Raw genomic sequence first — 25921 nt, 5'->3', positions numbered from 1 at the left:
TGTCAGCATGTTGTAGGTGTCGCCACCGGCATCAACCCTGTGTGAATGCTCTGAAAAGCTAATTATTTGCATGTCACAGCACCTTCTTCCTGTCGGTTAAATTTCACGTCTGTAGCACGTCATCTTCATGGTGCAGCAGTTTTAATGGCCAGTAGTGTAAAATTTGTTAAAATATTGTCTATACACATTGTAGTTTGTTCATTTACTCTTGTTAAATCACTGAAATTTAGTCTAAAGCTTATTATTAAATTAAGTCAACAAACTTAGTTGACAAGTCTGTTTTACTTGACATATCTACGTTAAAATAAGCAGCAATTACAATTTTTTGCCTCTTTTCTGTTTTGATTTTATGAAGAAGACACTGGAATTTCTCTAAAAATAATATAGTCATATCACTACCTGGGATCTTATATACTGAGATGATAATAATAATAATAATAATAATAATAATAATAATAATAATAATAATAATAATAATAATTTGTTGTCCTAGCTCTACACAGCAACATTCAAATGAAATTTCTTCATTAAGAAAATTAAAGTCGTTTATATTCCAACAAGTTATATACAGGAGCCACCACGGGTTCTGTTTTCCTACTAAAAAGGTTAGCTGCTGTAGATGTTTTCTCATTTGTTTAAAACAGAGATCGAATCTTTCGTAAGCCAGAGTTCGTTTAGGCAAATGACTTTCACATTTTTTCCTTGTGAAAGAATAATGTTTAGCTCCGCAATTTTCGTGATTTTATCTTGTGGACATGATGCACTGGGGCCGTTTATGTTCCAAAGCATTAAGAATTAGGATTTACACTTACTTATTGTTTTTAACACGTCTTTCCCTGAACATCATTGTTGTTTTCTTACTGTATGCCCCCTCCCCCCATCGCTAGCTGTTAGTTTCCCCCGTTTCATATAACTTACCGATTTAAGTTTTGCAGGAACAAGAATGGTCCAAATACTGAATTCTGTGGACCACTGGTTGTAATTTTCTCCCACTGAAATCCGCATGAGCTACCTAACATAATCCACCTCTTCGTATCAATTAGATACAGCATAAACCACGAGCGCTTGGAATCCCTATCAGGTCGGATTGAGGGAGGACATAGAAGCAAATCAGAGGCGGGCTGCTAGATTTGTTACTGGTAGGTTTGATCTTTACGCGAGTGTTACGGAAATGCTTCAGGAACTAGGGTGGGAGTCTCTGGACGAAAGGTGGTGTTTGGAAGGAGTTTGGAAGGAGTTACACAGAAAATTTCAACTGGAATGTAAAAGTAGAGAACATTCATTCTGGATAACTCATAAACAATTACACATACAAAGAATAATTCTCAATAGTCTCAAGCTCACTTGAACTGGATCGAAACTTGGTGAGTGCCTCACGAAGCTCAGCTTGTGTGAGGGATGCTACTGCAGCTGAGCGCGTCCTTTCTTCAGCTCACTGCGCCAATGGCCCATCACTAAACTCTATAACTGCACTTGGCCAAGCTGTGTTGTTGGCTTCTGGTGTGCGGTTGTTGGCTGCGAAGTCAGTTCTCAGCTGCTCCCTATGGCTCAGTTTCCGGGCTTGTTCCTCAGTCTGAGATCGAAGACTCGCCCAGTATCCATGACTTCTTACAGAACGTCTAAAATTTCATTTTCCAAGTCCATATAAGAACTTCGTTTCCCCTTCCACTCCCCATATAGGACCAGGGTTTTGGTTAGTGCCATTCTCTCTCTCTCTCTCTCTCTCTCTCTCTCTCTCTCTCTCTCTCTCTCTCTCTCTCTCTCTCTCTCTCCCCCCCTCTCCCCCTCCCTCCCTCCCTCCCTCCCTCCCCATTTAATAATCTTTTCCTGGTTTTCGTAACCAATGTTTCTTGAGAGCTTTTCACATTTCAAAAATAACATTTCTTCCCTGGGTCTCCAGTCGCGATATAACATAGGTAAAATGCTGTCGATTTGAAACTGCATCTGAATACATTTAATCGTCACCCAGGCGAACTCAGTATCCATCCCAAGTGACGAACTGCATCTGGTCACCTTCCTGGAATTCCATTCTGGCGTTGTTGTTGTTGTTGTTGTTGTTGTTGTTGCTGTTGTGGTCTTCAGTCCAGAGACTGGTTTGATGCAGCTCTCCATGCTACCATATCCTGTGCAAGGTTCATCATCTCTGAGTAACTTCTGCATCCTAAACCCCTCTGAACCAGCTTAGGGTATTCATTCCTTGGTCTCCCTCTGCGATTTTTTCCCTCGACGCTTCCCTCCAATACTAAATTGGTGATCCCTTGATGCCCCAGACCGTGTCCTACCAACCGATCCCTTCTTCTAGTCAAGTTGTGCTACAAACTCCTCTTCTCCCCAATTCTATTCAATACCTCCTCATTAGTTATGTGATCTACCCATCTAATCTTCAGCCTTGTTCTGTAGCACCACATTTCGAAAGCTTCTATTCTTTTCTTGTGTAAACTATTTATCATCCATGTTTCACTTCCCTACATGGCTACACTCCATACAAATACTTTCAGAAAGGACTTCCCGACACTTAAATCTATACCGACGTTAACAAATTTCTGTTCTTCAGAAACGCTTTCTTGCCACAGCCAGTCTACATTTTATATCCTCTCTACAACGACCATCATCAGTTATTTTGCTCGCCAAATAGCAAAACTCATCTACTACTTTAAGTGTCTCATTTCCTAATCTAATTCCCTTAGCATCACCTAATTTAATGCGACTACATTCCATTATCCTCGTTTTGTTTTTGTTGATGTTCATCTTATATCCTCCTTTCAAGAGACTGTCCATTCCGTTCAAAGGCTCTTCCAGGTCCCTTGCTGTCTGACAGAACCACAATGTCTATCGGCAAACCTCAAAGTTTATATTTCCTCTCCATGGATTACGAATGCTATGCTATCTCTCCGTGAAAGGCTAGTTTCTCATCCATATACGTTACAATATTGTGTGGATGTAAAGTAACAGTATTAGGAAACTACAAGTCCACATCGCTGAATTCGCGCTAGGGGCTCCGCGCGACCTTAAACCGGCCTTGTTCGTAGGTGGATACCAGTGTGGCTTATATAGCAACAGCAGGCATGTTAGTGCGAAGCTGAACCGCGTTATCCATCCAGAATTCATCAAATACATACTTTAGTTGACGCTGTACCTGTTGTCTTCAGGATGATATAGTTTGAGGTGGAGTTCTATAGCTTTGGAAGACCTACATGCATAAGAGTCCGCAAGAGAGTAAAAGGGGAGCTGTTGCTGCAACCCCCTCCGCCACGGAATCCGGAGTAGAGTTTTTATTCATTTTTTCATTACAGAGATCTGGCACACTTCCAGAAGTGGTTTACCCTGTTGTCAAATTATCTGGCTGATCGCAGTGAGACAGTACCATAGCAATCATCATCTTATCTTTAGAAGTGTAACATCAACAGTCGAGCTAGGGCTACATTCGTTTGTCAGTCGTTCTCCCTTCCATAATAATGAACACGCTACTGTACTGTGGATCACACGATGGCGGAAGAAAACCGCTCTTCTGTGCCTTGCCGACTTCCTTAATTGGCTTCATGGAAGTATTGTTACAAAGTTGGCGACGAGCGGCGCCCCGACTGTAGCAGAATGAAATTCCCAGTCTCGCCTTCAACAATAGCTAACTACAGTGCTTCCTGAACCATTGTATGGTTACACAGAACGCCAAGTGGTGCAGCGTGTGCACTGCGCTAGGCTTTAATGATCGCTTTACCAGCAGCTTTCTCGGCTTCATCACGAGAAGGCATCCAAGAATACGTTTCGTCATTTCATGGTGCTGGAAGGAAGTGTAGCCAGCGTAAGGAAGACTGGTGAGTTACTTTAGTATAGTATATTATGTTTATTTAACAACAAGGGAACGTTATTGCCAGGTCCGGACATTCAGACTCAAAATGAGGCTAATCCCGTGGACTTCAGTAGGCTAAAGCTGGGAAAAACCAAAATTCATATTTCTCGGGGCTGGCATGGCCCGGCGGGAGTCAGCAACTTTTGTGGGAGAAGGACGTATACCTCTAGCCTGTGTAGACGGCAGAGCAGTCAGCTTTACACTACCCCGAGAGTTCTCCTGCAGTCCTTTCTCTTTAGGAAAAACATTCATTTCCGACACACATCTTCCGATATCACCACTTAGGGTGACGAAGGCTATATAGGTTTCTACCAACACTAAGTTGTTTTATGGGTTTTCTCATATCAAAATACTGATTAGGATCACTCTGCGGTTTTCTACGCGTACCTGACATCTGGGTGTGCAATGAATGGCTACCAGTATTACTCTTACCACAATTGCACACAAGGAATTTTGTATGCTGTGACATACACTTCTGGGCATTAAAATTGCTACACCACGAAGATGACGTGCTACAGACTCGAAATTTAACCGACAGGAGGAAGATGCTATGATATGCAAATTATTAGCTTTTCAGAGCATTCACACAAGGTTGGTGCCGGTGGCGACACCTACAACATGCTGACATGAGGAAAGATTCCAACCTATCTCTCATATATAAACAGCAGTTGACTGGTGTTTCCTGGTGACACGTTGTTGTGGTGCCTCGTGTGCGGGGGAGAAATGCGTACCATCACTTTTCCAACTTTGATAAAGCTCTGATTGTAGCCTATCGCGATTGCGGTTTATCGTATCGCGACATTGATGCTCGCGTTGGTCGAGATCCAATGACTGTTAGCAGAATATGGAATCGGTGGGTTCAGGAGGGTAACACGGAACGCCGTGCTCGATCCCAACGGCCTCTTATCACTAGCAGTCGAGATGACAGGCATCTTATCCGCATGGCTGTAACGCATCGTGCAGTCACGTCTCGATCCCCGAGTCAACAGATGGGGACGTTTGCATGACAACAACAATTTGCACGAACAGTTCGACGACCTTTGCAGAAGTATGGGCTATCAGCTGTGACACCATGGCTGCGGTTACCCTTGACGCTGCATCACAGACAGGAGCGCCTGCGATGGTGTAATCAATGACGAACATGGGTGCACGAACGGCCAAACGTCATTTTTTCGGATGAATCCAGGTTCTGTTTACAGCATCATGATGGTCGCATCCGTGTTTGGCGACATCGTGGTGAATGCACATTGGAAGCGTGTATTTGTCAGCGCCATATTGACGTATCACCCGGCGTGATGGTATGGAGTGCCATTGGTTAGACGTCTCGGTCACCTCTTGTTCGCATTGACGGCACTTTGAACAGTGGATGTTACATTTAAGATGTGTTATGACCCGTGGTTCTACCCTTCATTCGAGCCCTGCGAAACCCTAAATTTCAGCAGGATAATGCACGACCACATGTTGCAGGTCCTGTACTGGCCTTTCTGAGTATAGAAAATGTTCGACTGCTGCCCTGGCCAGCACATTCTCCAGATATCTCACCAATTGGAAACGTCTGGTCAATGGTGGCCGAGCAACTGTCTCGTCACAATACGCCAGTCACTACTCTTGAGGAACTGTGGTATCGTGTTGAAGCTGCATGGGCAGCTGTACCTGTACACGCCATCCAAGCTCTGTTTGACTCAATGCCCAGGCATAACAAGGCTGTTATTACGGCCAGAGGTGGTTGTTCTGGGTACTGATTTCTCAGGATCTATGCACCCAAATTGCATGAAAATGTTGTCACATGTCAGTTCTAGTGCAATATATTTGTCCAATGAATATCCGTTTATCATCTGCATTTCTTCTTGGTGTAGCAATTTTAATGGCCAGTAGTGTATGTACTTGATAATTTACACCTCGGCAAAACTGTTTCCTCAGCCAAAGCGGCTCAAAAATATTACAATATTGATAACATCCTATACGAATCATCACTGTGATATGATTTTTGGTCAATGACAGCATACACTGAAGTCGCATAACTCATTGCAAACCTCCTGACTTCGTGTATGATACCTTTTACCCCCAAGTATAGTGCCGCAGGTCGACGTGGCTTGGACTCAACAAGTCGATGGAAGTTCCCTGCTGAAATACTGAACCATGATGCCTCTACGGCCGTCCACAACTGTTAAAGTGTTGCAGGTGCAGGACTTTGTGTACGAACTGACCTCTCGATTGTATTCCATACATGCCTGATGGGATTCCTGTCGGGCCATCTGGTTGGCCAAGTCATTCGCTCGAATTATACAAAATGTTCTTCAGACCAATAGCAGATAATTGTGGCTCTGTGACCATGGTGCACTGTCATCCCTAAAAATTCCATGGTTGTTTGGGAACATGAAGTCCATTAATGGCTGCAAATGGTTTCCAAGTAGCCGAGCATTGCCATTTCCAGTCAATGATAGGTTCAGTTGTACCAAAGGACCGAGTCCATTCCCTGTGATTACAGCCCACACCATTATGGAATCACAACCAGCGTGCACGGCTTCGCAGGCTCTGCGCCACACTCGGAACCCTACAATCAGCTCTTAGCAACTGAAATCGAGGCTCGCCTGACCAGGCCACGGTTTTTCAGTAGTCTAGGGTCCCACCGATATGGTCACGACCAAGGAGATGCGCTGCAAGCGATGTCGTGCTGTTAGCAAAGGCACTCGCATCGGTCGTCTGCTGCCATATCAAATTTCACCGCGCTGTCCTAATGGATATGTTCGTCGTACGTGTCACATTGATTTCTGCAGTTATTTCATGCAGTTGAAATGGCTCTGAGCACTATGGGCCGTAACATCTGAGGTCATCAGTCCCCTAGAACTTAGAACTACTTAAACCTAACTAACCTAAGGACATTACACACATCCATGGCCGCGGCAGGATTCGAACCTGCGACCGCAGCGGTCGCACGGTTCCAGACTGTAGCGCCTACAATCGCTCGCCCACTATGGCCGGCTATTTCATGCACTGTTGTTTATCTGTTAGCACTGACAACTCTACGGAAACGTCGCTGCTATGAGTCGGTAAGTGAAGATCGTAGGCCACTGCGTTGTCCGTAGTGAGAGGTAGTACCTGAAATTTGGCATTATCGGCACATTCTTGACTGTGGATTTCTGAATACTGAATTCCCTTACGATATCCGAAGTGAAATGTCCCACACGTCTAGCTCCAATTACCATTCCGTGTTCAAAGTAGTGCTGTCAAAATCACGCCGGAAACCTTTTCACATGAATCACCTGAGTTCAAACATCTCCGCCAATGCACTGTCCGCCTGTAACTTGTGTACCTGATACTACCGCCATCTGTATATATGTGCATATCGCTATCCCATTTCTCTTGTCACTTGAGTTATACCTATAAAACTACCATTCACTGATATTATTGATAAACATACAGAGATTTTCCTTTTATTGAAAAGGCTGTATTAACTGCTCTTGCCTTACCCGTTACTACATGCACAGCTGACCGATTCTTCAATACTCTAGGAAGAGTTAAACTGGTTATGTTCTACAATGAGTAAAAACAGGTTATGGGAGCTATACATGCCAAGCGTTCACATAAGTAAAGTGACTGAAAAAAAAACTTGATTTTACGAACTTAGTCATTGACAAATTTGGGCAACAGCTTCTGCGATTGTGATTCGTTTTCAAACAAGATCACATGTAATATTACATTTTGTGTGGTTTCCTATCACATGAAGTTTTTCAATGTTATTCTGTCCTTCAGCATTTCTTGTTAGGAAAACAACTATTATTTTGAACTGGAATTTGTGAAATTGAGCTTTATATGATCGAAATTGCGTTTTTGTGAAAGTGAATGGATGTAATTTCTTATAAATAGAGTTTCAGATAACAGTGTAGAAGCATTTTTGAAATTTCCCTGCAGTTTCACTTTCGAGGAAGATAAGTCAATGGCTATTAATGCCTGGTTATTTTTGTTTATAACCAACAGTATTCTCAAAACGATTTTTTCCTACTTCGTAATATTCACATTCAATGTCACTTTAACATTTTTCATACATGAATAAGAGTATCTTTTGTAAATGTTTTATGCTTTATTTCCTAACTTATTGATCCTTTTGTTAAACATGAGTCAGATTTAATCGTGAAAGGATATAATTTTAGATCATCAGCTTCAAAAACTGTCTCACATGCATGATCATTTTAATAACACAAAAAGGTTTACTTTGAAGGTAAGCACGAAGCCATGCTTACTTTTCATGTAGCAATGTAATCTATATAGAACAAATACTGAGTAGATAACCACCACTTTTCTGGGATATAATAATAAATGGCAGCTTTCAAGTCTTACCGCCTCCCTCCTCCCTCCCGAAAAAATTCTTGGACGCCCATCCATGTCCTTCCACTATAACCGTGCAGGTCTACGGGAATGACATTCTTAACGCTTATACAATACTACAACAGCGCTGGATCATATAGGGCTCGTCCTGTGAACAAATATCATTAACATAAAACAAATCCCTACATATAGTGGCTTACTATCTCCCAGTCTAAAGTTGTAGCGAGTGTTTGATATGCAATTTTATGGAAAGCGTAGTTGCTTGCAGTCGCCTTTTTCATGCCCCCTTCGAGTTGGGAGAAACATTATAAGAAGGGCTGCACTCACTTCCCGCAGAGTTCACACACTGGTTTCATTAAGGGTATGGCAAAGCTCTGTAGCTGAAGCATTGATGGTCAGAGTAAAAACGCACTCTGTTGGCATTATTTACATTTTATCAAATTAGCGCACAAATTCTAACGTAACTTCTTTGCCTGAAACTGTATCTTGATATTTTTGTCAGTGCTGTGCCATGCTTTTTGATAACATTCAATATGTAACTTACGATTTATAGTTTTTTAAATTTTTATTTTACTTGCCAAAATCTCCAGCTCTTAGTATCTAGACAATATAGGAACAACTTCTTAGTTCGACGTAACTGATAATATAGTACAACGACTATCAAGTCTACAAAAAAGTTCGTCATGGACAGAAAGGAAAGTGGGAAATGGTACGCTAAATGTGACGGCGTAATGATGGTGCTGTCTGTGTATTTAGATACGAGCGACCATTGATTTTTGTGACATGGTTACGGTTGTGTGCCCACGACACTCTGGTGTGGAGTGGGAGCGCCACACGCCCAGGCCGTGTTTGTAGCGTAAGCTTGCAGACGTTACCATGGAAACGTAAACAAATGGCACGGTATGACGGGTAAACACAACACTTTCTGGTATTGGAACAACTACGGACATCTGTGTGCTATTTCCCGCTGCTCCATAGGAGTGGTATCTAACAGAAAAGCGGGGGGGGGGGGGGGGGGGGGGGGCAGATAACGGTTGCAAATATGAATTTAGTCACTGCGTATCTAAAAAGTAAGTGAATAATATAAATAGAGGTGACATTGTAGTTTAACGGCCTACGACGAAAGCAACATGGATGTATACCACCTATTAGGAACGCGGAATCGGCCGTGTCCTTTTCACAGCGACCACCAAGACATTTGCACTGGTCTATTTAACCCTTAGAGCCCCAGTTGTTTCTCTCTCAAACCACAATTTTATTCATATCGTTCGAAAGTACCAGTGTTTTTAGCACGGACCGCAGATACTACTAAATGCCTGATGCAACAACGGTATTTCCGAAAACGGGTCCAGTGACCAAACTTCGCTGCGTTTTACAGCCCCAGATATAAGCGGGCAGGAGAAATGCCACCCTCTGCAGGTTCATGTCCCTTCTTCATGCATGTTACGCTTAGCTACTACATCTTTCAGTTACCTGGTAGGTTTAAGCATAATAATTTACATTTTTCATAGGTCTGCAGTTTCCATTATTCAAAGCAGATGATAGGAGCACTGGTATACTGCATAGCTGCAGTGGATAGTCCTGGTTTCATTTACGCGAGGAACGTTCTGCTGTCAGAGCTAATCTAGACTAAAATTAACATTATACATCTGCTTCCTCGTAAAGAGCCAGTAGACAAACATAATATACGCTGAAAAACAGGCTACTTGGAATATAGGATTCAGAAACACATCGCGACGTTACGCACAACTACACTTTTTGCCGTAAAGCTGTGTGTTGTGTAAGTTAACAGCGGATTCTAACATTTAACCCTACATCGTTTTTACGCGTAGTCAGCAAGTAAAACTGCGAGGGGGGGGGGGGGGGGGGGGAGGCGGTAAAATATCAGCAGACGTAACTCTTCTCGCTGACGAATGTCGTCTGAAACCACCAACTTGGCGAACGAACTGAACAGCTCGACCTAAAGATCTAAGGCCTACGACGCATGTTTGGCGCGCTGCTGCTGGGTCTGTAATTTAGTGACGATCAACGGCCAGGTTATCAGGGCCCTCACGAAAATGAGTAGGAACGAAAGTGGTTAAAACGTCGAAAATGTTATAAAAGATGAAAGAGGCAATCTGACACAATTGCACTTATTCTCACACAATCTCACCACGGTCACCCGCATAATCACACTATCTCATTCGCTACATTGCATGAATAGTCGTATGTCCTAAAATTGTGAATTGAAACGCAAGTTATAGAAGAGGAAAGCTAAATTAATTTCACAGGGATATGTGACTGCCTGTTCACTTACAAAAACACATGGATGATCCACCCACCAAGGTAACACATTAAAAACTTCTCCCTTAAATTTTTGGGAATAAGTCGGACATTTCACAGAACCTTAAAAATCGTACCACAATCACGTCATGGTCAGTTAAAGCAGAGGACAAATTTGAAGGAAAATTTGCTACGGCCCTCTCGTAAACTAAACCGTGGCACACTGCGATCTGTACGCCACAAGCACTACACATTGGAGGGTCCTACCGCAGGGGCAAGAAGCCATGCGTCATAGGGCTGTGTCCGAAGCGAAGGCTAGTAAGTAGGACCTCTTCCCGTCTGCGTGACTGGAAGGAAGTACGCCATGACCGAGCTGTTGACTTTACTAGATGGAGCTTATTGCCTTTAACTGCCAGCCACCAATCTTCTTCCCATCTACACATGGCAGTACAACTCAGCAATGAGGTGATAGCATGTACGGAGAGGGCACGTTAAACTGATTATGGTGACATGCCGCCTAGGCTGCTACATTTGCCATTTAGGGTTCCTTACCAAACCTGTGCGCCTGGGTACGCAGTGGAAAGACACCTCATTTCCCAAACTTTGAAGATAGAGCAGTACGTCCTGGATATTTTGGACTACTTTATAAATTTCATATGCTGCGAGAAACCTTGCTACTGCTCGCAGCCTGCCCTCCACAGACTAATGTCGCGTCGAAACCTACTTATTTTGTAAGAATGTACTCACCATCTTCTGGTGTTGTAGACAATTCATGGACCCCACTGCTTTCTCCTGACTGGGAGAGTTGATCACGAACGAAAGTACGCCCATGTAGCATACGCTCATATCAATATATATACTCTACGGCACAAAAAGACGCACCACGAACGAACTATCCGATTGGAAGTCGATAGGTACGGCGTAAATATACAAACAAATGATTGCAGTTTCAGAAAAAAAGGGTAATTTATTCAAGAGAAGGAGCTTCACAAAGTGTGCAAGTGAATGACACATTGGTCCACCTCTGGCCCTTATGCAAACGCTTAATCGGCTTGGTATTGATTGACTGAGTTGCTGGGGGATATCGTGCCAAATTCTATAAGCAGAGCTGGTTGGAGGGCCCTGCCCGTAAGGCTCCAAACGCTCTCCATTGGGGAGAGATCCGGCACCTTGCCGACCAAGGTACGGTTTGGAAAGCACAAAGACAAGCAGTAGAAACTCTCGCCGTGTGTGGGCGGGCACTATCATGCTGAAATGTAAGCCAAGGAGGGAAACAAAATGGATCTAAGAACATTGTCGACGTACCGCTGTGCTGTAAGGGAGCTGCGGATGACAACCAAAGGGGTCTTGCTATGAAATGAAATGGCACCCCAGACCATCACTCCTGGTTGTCGGGCCGTAAGGCAGGCGACAGTCAGGTTGGTATCCCACCGCTGTCTGGGGCGTCTTCAGACAGGTCTTCGTTGGTCATCGGGGCTTATTTCGAAGCGGGATTCATCACTGAAGACTATTCTACTTCAGTCAATTAGACTTCAGGCCGAAAACCTGTCTGGAAACTGCCCAGACAGTGATGGTCTGAGGTGCCACCTCTTTTCATAGCAGGGCCCCTTTCGTTGTCATCCGCGGCACCTTTACATCACAGCGGCAAGTCGACGATATTCGACGCGCCGTTTTGTTTCCCTTCATGGCAAGCCATCCTAATTTCAGCGTGATGGTGCCCGCCCACACATGGCGAGAGTTTCTCCTGCTTGTGTTCGTGTTTGCCAAACCTTACCTTCGCCAGCAAGGTCGCCGGATCTCTGCCCAGTTGAGGACGTTTGGAGCAGTATGGGCAGGGCCCTCCAACCAGCTCGGGATTTTGATAATTGCTCAACAGGACAAATTCTGTCAATCAATTCCAACCGAGTAAGTGCTTGCATAGGGGACAGAGGTGGACCAACCAGTTACTGAATTGCTGAATTTGTTAAGCTCTTTCCCTTGAATAAATCAACCATTCTATCTGAAATTGTAATCACTAGTTTGTGTATACATGCAGATCAAGTCTACTGATTTCCGTCACATTCGCATAATTCCTTCGTAGTGCGTCGGTTTTCTTGTTTTAGAGTGTACATAAACGATCTATCGGAAAGCGCGAGCAACACTCTCACACGTGTAAATAAAGTACATGAAGTGTTTAACACCTTACTGGAAACGGAGCAAATGTTCGGCCTGGACATAGATTGGGAACGAAATCGGTCGTGGCATTTTGGAAGGAAACCTCCGCCATCTGCCATAAAGAAAAACTTAAATTTGAGTGGCTGGACGGGGATTTGAAACCTGCTCCTTCAGAATGCGAATGCAATGTCTTAGCCTTTGTATTACCTCTTTCGATTGCCCGAGATGCTGTTGCCTAGGAAAAAGACAGCTCGATGCAGGGCTCTAGGGGAGACTGACTTAGACAACTCATCACTACGACACAGAATAATCAAGAGCGATGGCTTCTGCAGTACAGAACAAAAGCAGATGTATGTATCTCTGTAACAAGTCACAACAGTCAAATACGTACGGCTTCCTTGCGAAGAGAGATGCACTAAAACTAATACGTAGTCGTAACTACAATAGTGGCGAAACAGATGACCCTTATTTATTAGCAGAAATCTGTGGAACAGTAGACTACCTGTAAAGGAGACGATTTCCAAGACCCTTAAGCGACCTTTCCTGAGTACTGTCCACATTTTTCACGATATTTCAATCACCAACTTTCTCCTCCGAATGTAAAAATATTCTGTTGACGCCCAATTTCACAGGGAGAAATTACAATTGTAATAAATTACGAGCTGTTCTTTTTTCCCGCGCGCTGTTCGGGAGTGGAACTGGAAGAAAAATTGCGTAACAGTGGCTAGATAAATTTTCTGCCTCTGTGAATTACAGGGTTTTCATGTAAATCTACATTCTCAACATGACTCAAGAAAACAAGTACCTACGTGCTTCGTTAACAACATGATAGCACAGAAGGTACTGAAAGTAATTTCTGGTAGTAACAATACGTGAGACACAGAGAAATGACTTTCAAAAGAAAACATTACTTAAAAATTCTGATGTAATCATTTAATTTGTCCGCAAAACGATAAGAACAAGATAATGGAGACAAGGTTCGTGGAAAGTGTTATGTTACATCTTCATAAATGAGGTAAGACTGCTGATGAGGAAAACTTCAGTCCCATATGTTTCTTTTTGTTATTTTTGTTATTTTTTTTTTACAAATCAAACATTGTCTGGATGTAACAATTGTAAAGATGTCAAATACAGTGATCACGGATGCTGAGTTGTCAGTTGTCGGTAAACCAAGTGGTATACTTCGGATCACTAGTAAAAACAGGGTGTCTCAAGAAGAATATACGTTTTGCAAAGTATTATGTAGCTAAAACTATCGATCGTTGCGCCACGGCTCGGTTGTTGGAGAAACGAGTACCTTGTCTAGTTTATATTCATTGCCGCTAGATGCTGGTTGTTTTCTGTTCCCTTGGTTAGCGCCAAATGTTGCAAAATGGCTACTCCGAAGCAGAAGTGACCCTGTGGTCTTGATTTTGCAAAGTGTAATTCCGTGATTACAGTGCTAAGACGTTTCTGGTTGAGCTACCAAACTGGTCCTCCGAATGGACGACAGTTTGTGGAAACAGGATGTGTATATAAAAGAAAGATCCCTGGCCGCCCTCGTGTTTCCGGCAAAAATGTCCCTCGAAATCAAACCGCTTTCCAAAGTAGTCCTGCAAAATCAACTTGTCGTGCCAGTTGGCAGTTATAACTGCCTCTAACAACATTTTGGCATGTATTGTGACATGGGTTGGTCATGGAGCTGTTACAGGCTCTATGTCATAACGTTAAATGCAAACGTGTGGCATTTTCTAACGAGCTTCAGAATGATTTTGACAGTGACGATACTTTTCTCGCGGAACATTCTGTTCAGTGATTAAACGACTTTCCATCTTAGTGTGAAAGGAAACAAACTCAATGTTCGAAACTGGGGCCTACAGCACCAACATGCACACAGTGAACGTGTACAAGATTCACCCAAAGTGCTTTGTGCGATATCCCACTCATCTGTTTACGGCCCATCCTTTTTTTTATGGAAATGCGATTAATGGCCAGCAGCGTCTTGCTATGTTAGGAAACTGGTTGTTTCCGAGACTGAACGGGGACAACTTATTTTTTTTTAACAAGAAGGGACACGCTTCACCGGATCTGAAAGAAACTCTATCGAGCCGTTGGATTTGTTGTCAAACGACCGGCGACTTAGCACTTCTCAGCTGGCCTCCACGGTCACTGGATTTGATGCCCTGTGACTTCTTTCTGTGGGGTTTTATTAAGAACAACGTTTATATCACAGAACCTAGGGGAGTTGAAGAACCGGATCCGTACTGCCGTAACATCAGTAACGATGGACATGCTTACCCGAGTATGGGAGGAATTCGAATATCGAAGTGATAGTGCTCGTGTCACTAGTGGAGAGCATATTGAACTTCTGTAACCAACACTTGAGAGAGTCTTAAATATGTGTCCCAAGTTTCATGTTTGTATGTCTCACAGTTTATTCAATATATGCGATCGAAACACCACGTACTATGGAAATGCCAACGGCCTTGCTGCAGTGGTAACACCAATTCCCCGTCAGATCACCGAAGTTAACTGCTGTCGGGCTTAGCTAGCATTTGGGTGACATTTAGTGTTGGCAACCGGGGTACACTCAATTCTTGCAATACCAACTGAGGAGTTACTTGACTGAGAAGTGGTGGCTCCAGTCAAAAACTGACCCGCGCGGAGTGGCCACGCGGTTTGAGGCGCCATGTCACTGATGGCGCGGCCTCTTCTGCCGGAGGTTCGAGTCCTCCCTCGGGCATGGGTGTGTGTATGTTGTTCTTTGCACAAGTCTAAGTAGTGTTTAAGTCTAGGGACCGATGACCTCATTAGTTTGGTTCCTTAGGAATTTACACTCTGAGAACGGCTGGAAGAGCGGTGTGCTGACCACATGCCCCTCCATATCCGCATCTAGTGACGCCTATCGGTTGAAGATGACAGGGTGGTTGGTCGGTACCGTTGGGCCTTCCGAAGCCTGTTCGGACGGAGTACTATGAAAAATCAGTCAGCCTACAAAGAAGATTGCTTACGAAATACTCGTGCGACCGATCCTAGAACACTGCTCAGTCGTGTGGGACTCATACCAAACAGGATTAACGACATATGTTGAACGTATACAAAGAAGGGCAGCACGGATGGTCATAGGTTTGACTGACACACAGGAGTGCAGCACGCAAGTGCTACAAACCTGAATTAGGACACACTTGAAGACACATGCTGATTATCCTGCGAAAACTTAAGTACACAGTTTCAAGTGACGAATCTAGGAGTATACAACAAGCCCCAACGTGTCGCTCACGCAGAGACCGCGAAGAGAACATCCGACTAATTACAGAATGCACAGAGGCACTTAAGCTGTCATTGTTTTTGAGTGTTGAGTTGCAGAGAAAGTTTCTCTGTCTCCTTTCCGCATCCAAACTTTAATTCTATCACTAGCCAAAAAGTTTTCCTCGACCTGTTTCCTCGGTAACAGCGTAAACGAAGCACAGCTTTCACGGAATTCTAATATTGTTATCGACGAAAGAAAGACGTCCGGGATCTACGTGGGATTTCTCCAACCAGTGAGCTGGAGCATCTCACCCATGCAGACAGCCTCATCACATATTAAGAAGTAGACGCAAATCGATGTTAGGAGATGTTCTGACCTGATGAGAACAAGGCCGGCCTCTTCTTTGGTAAGCTGCCAAATCCCGAGCTGCCGCTTGCCACAGATCCCGCCACTGAGCCGCTGGAGTAGTCGTCTCTCCTCTCAGAGCCTTCCTCTTGTACAACTACTGGTTTATGTTTTAGAGATGGCGACGGACTGAAATCAGAGAACAACTGCGATGAAGCAGCTTACCATAACATAAATATTTAAGTATTTTGTCAAATTTTCCAAGCCATTTTACATTTTTCAACGAAAAAAAAACAGCTTTTTCCAGCAAGAACGAACAACCTAATGCAAAGGAGCTTCTTAAAGTTTACCAAATTTTCGCATAATCCGATGTTTCATATATGAAAGTGTAATGAGACCAAAACGCCAGTTTAAAAAATGAGAAGTCATGAGTGGCGCTGGAGGAGAGAGCTGAAGTCCATACAGTAGAAAGCGCTCCAATGAAAATGTTTTAATATCAGTCAGTTACTACAGCATTATCTTCAGAACAATAACCGTTTTGAACCTCTGCTGGCTATTTGTTTCAGAGAAGATTATTCAGCGATGCTAAATGTATTGATGTTTCAAAATATGTTGACTACTGCCTATTACACACAAATGAAAACGTGATTCTGACGTTCTACAAACGGTTAGGACTTAAAAAGTGAAAAAACTTAGCTTCTTCGTCATTTTCCATAAATTATACTGAAAGGTACAGGAATCTACTACATTTTTAATACTTACACTTTAAATAAAATGTCTCCCGACAGCATATTCATTTTAACGGATACTCTCAGCATAGAATTATCTTGCCTATGCCGGGTATCGTATCCTTCTAGCAGGTACCTTCGAGTCGTCTCCCCGGATCCGGCGAACTCGGCAAGATTCAGGTCACAAAAACCAAGCTTCTGGAATGATCTTCCGCCTTTCACTTCCTGAAATGCAACAGAAGCTACAATGACTAAATTGTATGACACATGATTCATTAAGTTCTTCGCTGAAAACGCATTGCTTGAAAAAACTTTTGCAATTAACTAAATGTTAGCCGGCAAACGTAGCTATGCTAAATTGTTAAGTACGTCTGTTGAGTCCCAAATAGAAGAGTCATGTCACATGAGCGAACGTTGATGTAGGAATTGTGTGTTATCGTCTGGTGTCCCATGGGGTAGCACTGGAACAGCCTAGCAACAGTGGAATCTTATGCCGTTGAACTTAAGCGTCCTTTTCATGTGGCAGGTATGCATCTTAAAGTAACATGAACTGCAGGTAGTAACTTAAAGTGTAGGTAGAGCGTGCACACGTCTACATATTGTTGATATGTGGATATTGACGAGTACGGAAACTAAAGTAACATGTGCACCAATCCAGGAAAGCACCACTGACTTGAAACATTTTTCTACGGTGTAGGTTATACTGTCAACCGCACCTTATTCGTTGCTCCATGAGACTATTTCCAGAGTTTATGGATTTTAAACAGTGTACTGGCGTTGAACCATCTTCGTGTGAGGCCACATCACATTTCTTACTGACCTTTCAAATACGCAAGCACTGGTTGTAGCGTTAACGTTTCACTGCGATTTAACCTCCTCTGTCACGGAACGAGTTATTTTCTCACGCACGTCACCAAACTGAACTGCGCTCAAGTAGACCAGACAAATGCAAAAACGGCCACAGGTATTAAAATTTGCTCTTGCAGTGCAGAGCCTGAGATGACATGAACCCTCCCTAAACCGGCCCAAAAATATGTAACCTTACCCACCACCGACGTATATTTGAAATGCAAGCAAAACTGATGTCAGTTCTTTTAACTAAACCACAACACTGGCAGTGAATTATAAATATCGATACACGCCTCTGAGGGCTCCAACGGTTAAAGTCAACCTGCGGAAGCAACGTCAATTTCTGGGTAGTGACAATTAGCAAGAATGGACGGATGTATACCCACTCAAAGGTGTCTTCCGGGAAGCTAGTAAGCAACTGGAATAAAACTTGATCTCTCTCATTCCAGGCAGTCACATTTAGTGGAACACCAGCCATCTAGTTCCGCAACTTCGTTGGTGATACACGAAGACCGCATTCTGTACACTTCCCTCGACCATTTCTCTGCATAGCTCGGGAACGTAAGCAAATCCTCGTTTCAGTCCCTCACAAACTACAACGCAGATCAGGCCCATCTGGCAGCCTGGATGGTTTTAAGGCTTCTCACACGAGTACACTACTGGTCAGTAGATGATAAACGGGTATTCATTGGACAAATATATTATACTAGAACTAACATGTGATTATATTTTCACGCAATTTGGGTGCATAGATCCTGAGAAATCAGTACCCAGAACAACCACCTCTGACCGTAATAAAGGCCTTGATACAACTGGGAATGGAGTCAAACAGAGTTTGGATGGAATGTACAAGTACAGCTGCCATGCAGTTTCAACACGATAACGCAGTTCATCAAGAGTAGTGACTGGCGTATTGTGACGAGCCAGTTGCTCGGCCACCATTGACCAGGCGTTTTCAGTTGGTGAGAGATCTGGAGAATGTGCTGGCCAGGGCAGCAGACGAACATTTTCTGTATCCAGAAATGCCCGTACAGAACCTGCAATTTGCGGTCGTGCATTATCCTGCTGAAATGTAGGGTTTTGCAGGGCTCGAATGCAGGGTAGAGCCACGGGTGGTAACACATCTGAGATGTAACGTCCACTGTTCAAAGTGCCGTCAATGCGAACAAGAGGTGACCGAGACGTGTAACCAATGGCACCTCATACCATCACGCCGGGTGATACGTCAATATGGCGATGACGAATACACGCTTCCAATGTGCATTCACCACGATGTCGCCAAACACATATGCGACAATCATCACGCAGTAAACATAACCTGGATTCATCCGAAAAAATGACGTTTTGTCATTCGTGCACCCAGGTTCGTCGTTGAGTACTCCATCATAGGTGCTCCTGTCTGTGATGCAGCGTCAAGGGTAACCGGAGCCATGATCTCCGAGCTGATAGTCCATGCTGCTGCAAACGTCGTCGAACTGTTCGTGCAGATGATTGTCGTCTTGCGAACGTCTCCATCCGTTGAATAAGGGATCGAGACGTGGATACACGATCCGTTACAGCCATGCGGATAAGATGCCGGTTATCTCAACTGCTAGTGATAAGAGGCCGTTGGGATCGAGCACGGCGTTCCTTATTACCCTCCTGAACCCACCGATTCCATATTCTGCTAACAGTCATTGGATCTCGACCAACGCGAGCAGCAATGTCGCGATACGATAAACCGCAATCGCGATAGGCTACAATCCGACCTTTATCAAAAGTTGGAAACGTGATGGTACGCATTTCTCCTCCTTACACAGGCATCACAACAACGTTTCACCAAGCAACGCCGGTCAACTGCTGTTTGTTTATGACAAATCTCTTGGAAACTTCCCCCATGTTAGCACATTGTAGGTTTCGCCATCGGTTCCGACCTTGTGTGAATGCTCTGAAAAGCTAATCATTTGCATATCACAGCATCTTCTTCCTGTCGGTTAAATTCCGCGTCTGTGGCACGTCATCTTCGTGGTGTAGCAATTGTAATGGCCAATAGTGTATTTAAGCAAATACTGGACTGACTCCATCTTTAGAAAATGTTTAAAGAATGAGTGAAACAACAACATGTGAAACATACGTGGCAGGCTTCTAAACCATTTTACACGTCTGAGGTCATCCCTAGAATAGTTTAGTTACCACGAAGTCTGCGGTGCAGTCAAGTTTAACTGGCCACTCATCTTCGTGGTCCTGTTGTCCTACGACAATAAAAGAGGTGGCCCGGAGAAATCGCAGTAGCATTCTGCGTTTAAAAGCGGCCGTAAAAGGCGGAAACAGTTTTGAGATAAGATAAACTCTATCGCCGTAAATGAAGTCTTACAGCTTCTCACTTCATGTGAGAGGAAATTTGTTTGCCAGGTTTCGATGCCTGCTGTGTTCAGTGTATCATGTTATCAACATTTGGCTCACTGCAAATATGGGCATTCACCTTCTCATAAACGTCCAGGTCGTTAGTGATCGAACACCAGCCCGGTTGAACAATGACGGGCTTTTACAATGAACCATTCGAGCATTCGCCTACAGCATTCTACGAAAAATACAGATAAACGTAAGTCTCGATGGCGGAATGCGAATTTGAATTACTCTCCTATCACATACAAACCGCGTCTTAAGCATTCGCTGAACAGAGAAATCTGGAGTTGTGCCCTGGCTCTGATCTCCACGACAATTAAATAAAAACATAGCATTATTCCTGCTTACTAATAGGCAAACAAGCCATGTCACGAAATAATGAAACGATATATTTTTCTACTCCAAATTTTATTGAACCCAAATGTCAAAGGGCTGTCAGGCGTTAAAATTAGCTGTGTGTACACATTTACTGTCGTTACTACAAGCATTGGACAAAATGTAACTTAGCTTTTCAATGGAGGGAGTTACAAGTGATATAGTTCTGTTGAAATCTCCGCTCAATTTGTAAATCAAAGATCGGTTGAAGCACACTAACTACATCCAATCGATTACTTTTAACGGAATATCCTTTGTTCACAATAAACTCAATTTCTGCGAAAAAAAAAGTAACTGTCACTGAAATTATTCGTCGCCTTATATTTTTACTTACATACACTATCACAATTATTCGTTTGATTTAAGTTTTCGTATTTGGTTTCTTTTTCAGAACTTATCCGCAGGATTACTAACATTGATTAGGCTTCAGAAACACTTCTTATGATATCCAAACCATATTTTTGTACGATGTACGATGTCGGAACACGTATCACATAAACGTTCTTGCAATGTATAATCTTAGGGCTGTTTGTCATCAGCTCACAAACATCCTCCAAGCCTTGTTAGTATCCAAGGATGTAGCAATGTATAAGCTACTGTACGAGTTTGTCAACACTGCCAACATTAAGATATAGCTCCCTGGGCTTATAATCTAATGCTCTTGTTACTTAAAATGCTAGCGGAAGACTAAAGGTCAATTAACTCTGCAGACTATGGAACGCTCAGCCTCTAAATGTATGTCACTACGTACCTCCTATGTGTACATGTCAGAGCCGGCCGGAGTGCCCGTGCTGTTCTAGGCGCTACAGTCTGGAGCCGAGCGACCGCTCCGGTCGCAGGTTCGAATCCTGCCTTGGGCATGGATGTGTGTGATGTCCTTAGGTTAGTTAGGTTTAAATAGTTCTAAGTTCCAGGGGACTGATGACCTGAGCAGTTGAGTCCCATAGTGCTCACAGCCATTTTTGAGCGACTTAAAATAATGTGTTCCATGAACTGTGAAGCCAACTGCAATGTAACATTTCCTGTGTTTGGCTGGCTGTATGGGCACTTTCAGAAAGCCAATAAATTAAAAAAAATCTTATTAGCTGTGATGTAATGGGTTTTGTGGAGGATACCTCCCATGGACAAATACTGTAAAGTCTAATACGAAAGCACTGCTTAAGTTACTTTTCAACGCTTTCTTTGAAACAGATTCTGAAGAAAATGGATTAGCTCAGCCGAGGTACAAGGTTGAAATACCTTGATATTAGTAAACAGTTTCATCCAAAAGATGTTTACATAATATTAAGTAAAACTTCCACACGAAAGCACCGATTTTTTACGAAATAATTTACCTTACAGCAGCGTAGACTTGAGTTGAAGGGCATTTTGTGATGGAGACATTCCGCAACAAAGTCGTCGTCTTAGAAGACTGCACAAGCTCCCAGTTCCCTTAACTAATCTCGTTTGGATGTGGTTTGCCGCTGTTCATTGTCTCCACTGCCCCGATCAATCACATGACTATAAAATTAATGTTACGCGTTTTCTCCTTCTTAAAGTGTTCAACTCTTGCTAGTGGACTGCTGTTCAAGCATTCTAATCCTCGCGGTGTACGAAATTTTCTTCGTTATTGTTTGGCGTCAAGAGAAAACGTTTTGGTGGGGGGGATATAACTCGTACACTAAATAAGTAGTGCCTCGAATCTATGCTGTTTCTAATGGTGGGAATGTTTGACACTGTTAGTGTAGATCCAGCTGTGGGGTCGTAGCGATGTGTTATGTTTAGAGACTGTATAAATAAAAAAAAATACGAGGGTCGGTCAAAAGTAATGCCTCCCTTTTTTTTCTACTTAAAAAAATTAAGTTAAGTGAAAAATTTGAATTTGGCGCCATTCCTCAAACCTTCTTCTGCAATCCACTGCAGTAGTAACTTTCTGTGTCAACAGGTGGCAGCACAGCAGAAGTTTGTAAGATGGCCGACATCGATGTTCGTTTGAGACAGCGTTGTGTGATTGAATTCTTGAATGCAGAAGGTGAAACGCCCATACGCATTCATGAAAGACTGAAGAAGGTGTATGGTGTTGTGACAGTGGATGTCAGCACTGTTAGACGATGGGTTCGTCGTTGTAAGGAAGCTGAAGGGCAAACACCGTTGACTGACGAAAAGCGGAGCGGCAGGCCGGTGAGTGCAGTGACTCCACACAACATTCAGCAAGTTGATGACATCATTCGTGGTGACCGTCGGGTGACTGCAGATGAAGTGTGTGGCATTATTTCTCTTAGTAAAGGCAGTGTGATCACGATTATTAAACAATTGGGGTACTCAAAAGTTTGTGCACGGTGGGTTCCAAGAATGTTAACCGATCAGAATAAAGAGGCAAGGAAAACAATAGCCTCCCAACACTTGCAGCGCTTCCGTTTGGAGGGAGATGAGTTTCTGAAAAAAATTGTGACCGGGGACGAAACATGGGTGCATTTTTTTGAACCCGAATCAAAGAGGCAGTCAATGGAGTGGCGTCACACAAGCTCGCCGAGGAAGAAAAAATTCAAAACTGTGCGATCGGCAGGGAAAGTTATGGCAACAGTTTTCTGGGATACAGAGGGTGTGATTCTGGTTGATTTTTTGGAGCAGGGATGCACAATAAATTCTGTTCAATACGTCACAACCCTCAAAAAACTTAAAGCACGTCTTCAGCGAGTTCGCTGAACAAAATCAATGGCAGATGTTCTTCTTTTGCATGACAATGCAAGACCACACACCAGTCGTCACACCTCTGACGAGATTGTCAAAATTGGATGGGAAGTTTTGCCTCATCCCCCATACAGCCCTGACCTGGCACCATCAGACTTCCATCCGTTCGGGCCGCTAAATGAAGCTCATCGTGGGATTCATTTTGAAGATGAGGAGGCCGTCAAAACATCCGTGCGTCAATGGCTTAGGAAGCAGAGCTGTGATTTTTACCGTGCTGGGATACATGCCCTTGTTCAAAGATGGACCAAAACTGTAGAGATGGGCGGAGATTACATTGAAAAATGACAAAATGATCCTCAATGTTGTGGTTTTCAACCTATGTAATTGCATTTAAATTTCCTGACAATTAAACGTAGAAAAAAAAATTGGAGGCATTACTTTTTGACTGACCCTCGTAGAAAAAATTAAGCTGGTGGCTTTCAAAGTTTCAGTTATCTTACACACACACACACACACACACACACACACACACACACACACACAAGCAAGCACGCACACACAAGCAAGCAAGCACGCACGCACGCTCGCTCGAATACAATACACGGAATTTTCATACGGCCTTGTAAAACGTCCAGAAAAGTCCTCGCTCGTCACATTGGCTCGACTGCCGCTTATGTCGTCAAAACGTTGACCCTTCACGTGAATTTCTGCATTTTGTCGTTTTGTCGTAGGTTCGTATTGAAAACACCATGTGTCGTCACCCACGGTAATTTTTCTCCAGAAGAGAAATGTCCGCGTTTTGCATTTCAGTCAAGTCGTGGGAATGATCCACGCATCGTTGTTATTGTCCTGGAAGCAAGGTGTGCGGACAAACTATGCGCACACTTCTCTCCCCTTCAAAACATCGTGGAGAATGTCTTTAACATTTGACTTAGAGATGATCCATTGCAATTCGTGACACAGCAAGGTTGACACATTACAGCCGCGCGCCCACTACTTAACACTGCCAGCTCACAACTGAGTGATTTTTCCATCCACGATTTCATAACACTCGAAGCAGAAGTCATTTAATCTTCATTGATTTCATTTCCACGGGTCATTTAATTTGACTACATTTCATTCCTGTCAAATGTATTGCTTGTGGTAGGGTAAGCCACGAGGCTCGATAGAACTTAGTGGAACTATTCCCGTACACCTCGCACACCACATACCTCTAATAGTAGTGTTCGGAGGAGGAGGAAATCAGTGTTTAACGTCCCGTCGACAACAAGATCACCAGAAACGGAGCACAAGCTCGGATTAGTTAAGGCTGGAGAAGGAAAGTGCACGTGCCCTTTCGAAGGAACCATCCCGGCGTTTGCCTTAAGCGACTTAGGAGAATCATGGAAAACCTAAATCAAGATGGCCGGAAGCGGGTTTGAACCTTCGTCCTCCCGAATGCGAGTCCAAGTGTGCTAACCATTGTGCTATCCCCGCTCGGGAGTAATGTTCGGAAATCATAAGGGGAAACATCAGTGACAATGAAAGTATGCGTCAGGTCTCGAGGCGCGCTCAGATAATCGAATGGCTAAGGCGACAAGGATGGCATAAGGGAACAATTGGCAGCAATTGGGGAAAGAAACACAGTTGAAGAAGAATGGGTAGCTCTGAGGGATGAAGTAGTGAAGGCAGCAGAGGATAAAGTAGGTAAAAAGACGAGGGTTGCTAGAAATCCTTGGGTAACAGAAGAAATATTGAATTTAATTGATGAAAGGAGAAAATATAAAAATGCAGTAAATGAAGCAGGCAAAAAGGAATACTTACATCTCAAAAATGAGATCGACAGGAAGTGCAAAATGGCTAAGCAGGGATGGCTAGAGGACAAATGTAAGGATGTAGAAGCTTATCTCACTAGGGGTAAGATAGATACTGCCTACAGGAAAATTAAATACCTTTGGAGAGAAGAGAACCACGTGTATGAATATCAAGAGCTCAGATGGCAACCCAGTTCTAAGCAAAGAAGGGAAGGCAGAAAGGTGGAAGGAGTATATAGAAGGTTTATACAAGGGCGATGTACTTGAGGACAATATTATGGAAATGGAAGAGGATGTAGATGAAGACGAAGTGGGAGGTAAGATACTGCGTGAAGAGTTTGACAGAGCACTGAAAGACCTGAGTCGAAACAAGGCCCCCGGAGTAGACAACATTCCATTAGAACTATTGACGGCCTTGCGAGAGCCAGTCATGACAAAACTCTACCAGCTGGTGAGCAAGATGTATGAGACAGGTGAAATACCCTCAGACTTCAAGAAGAATACAATAATTCCAATCCCAAAGAAAGCAGGTGCTGACAGATGTGAAAATTACCGAACTATCAGTTTAATAAGCCACGGCTGCAAAATACTAACGCGAATTCTTTACAGACGAATGGAAAAACTGGTAGATGCGGACCTCGGGGAGGATCAGTTTGGATTCCGTCGAAATGTTGGAACACGTGAGGCAATACTGACCTTACGACTTATCTTAGAAGAAAGATTAAGAAAAGGCAAACCTACGTTTCTAGCATTTGTAGACTTAGAGAAAGCTTTTGACAATGTTGACTGGAATACTCTCTTTCAAATTCTGAATGTGGCAGGGGTAAAATACAGGGAGCGAAAGGCTATTTACAATTTGTATAGAAACCATAAGAGTCGAGGGGCAAGAAAGGGAAGCAGTGGTTGGGAAAGGAGTGAGACAGGGTTGTAGCCTCTCCCCGATGTTATTCAATCTGTA

The 25921-nt window shown here is 43.5% G+C and overlaps 1 protein-coding gene across 3 annotated transcripts in view; it reads right to left on the bottom strand.

Annotated features, from left to right (window-relative positions):
* The window catches only part of LOC126299513 (protein FAM102A), a 409085-nt gene that overhangs the window by 59765 nt on the left and 323399 nt on the right, over positions 1–25921 (bottom strand). For all 3 annotated transcript variants that reach the window (XM_049991476.1, XM_049991475.1, XM_049991474.1), the window contains exons 3-4: positions 16926–17116; positions 16195–16352 (exon numbers count right to left, since the gene is read on the bottom strand). In XM_049991476.1, the coding sequence (XP_049847433.1) occupies positions 16195–16352; positions 16926–17116 (349 nt within the window). The remainder of the gene's footprint in view (positions 1–16194; positions 16353–16925; positions 17117–25921) is intronic.

This window comes from Schistocerca gregaria, chromosome X (genome assembly GCF_023897955.1).
Source record: "Schistocerca gregaria isolate iqSchGreg1 chromosome X, iqSchGreg1.2, whole genome shotgun sequence".
Classification (NCBI taxonomy): Eukaryota; Metazoa; Arthropoda; class Insecta; order Orthoptera; family Acrididae; genus Schistocerca; species Schistocerca gregaria.
This window is presented reverse-complemented; position numbering and strand designations above follow the sequence as displayed.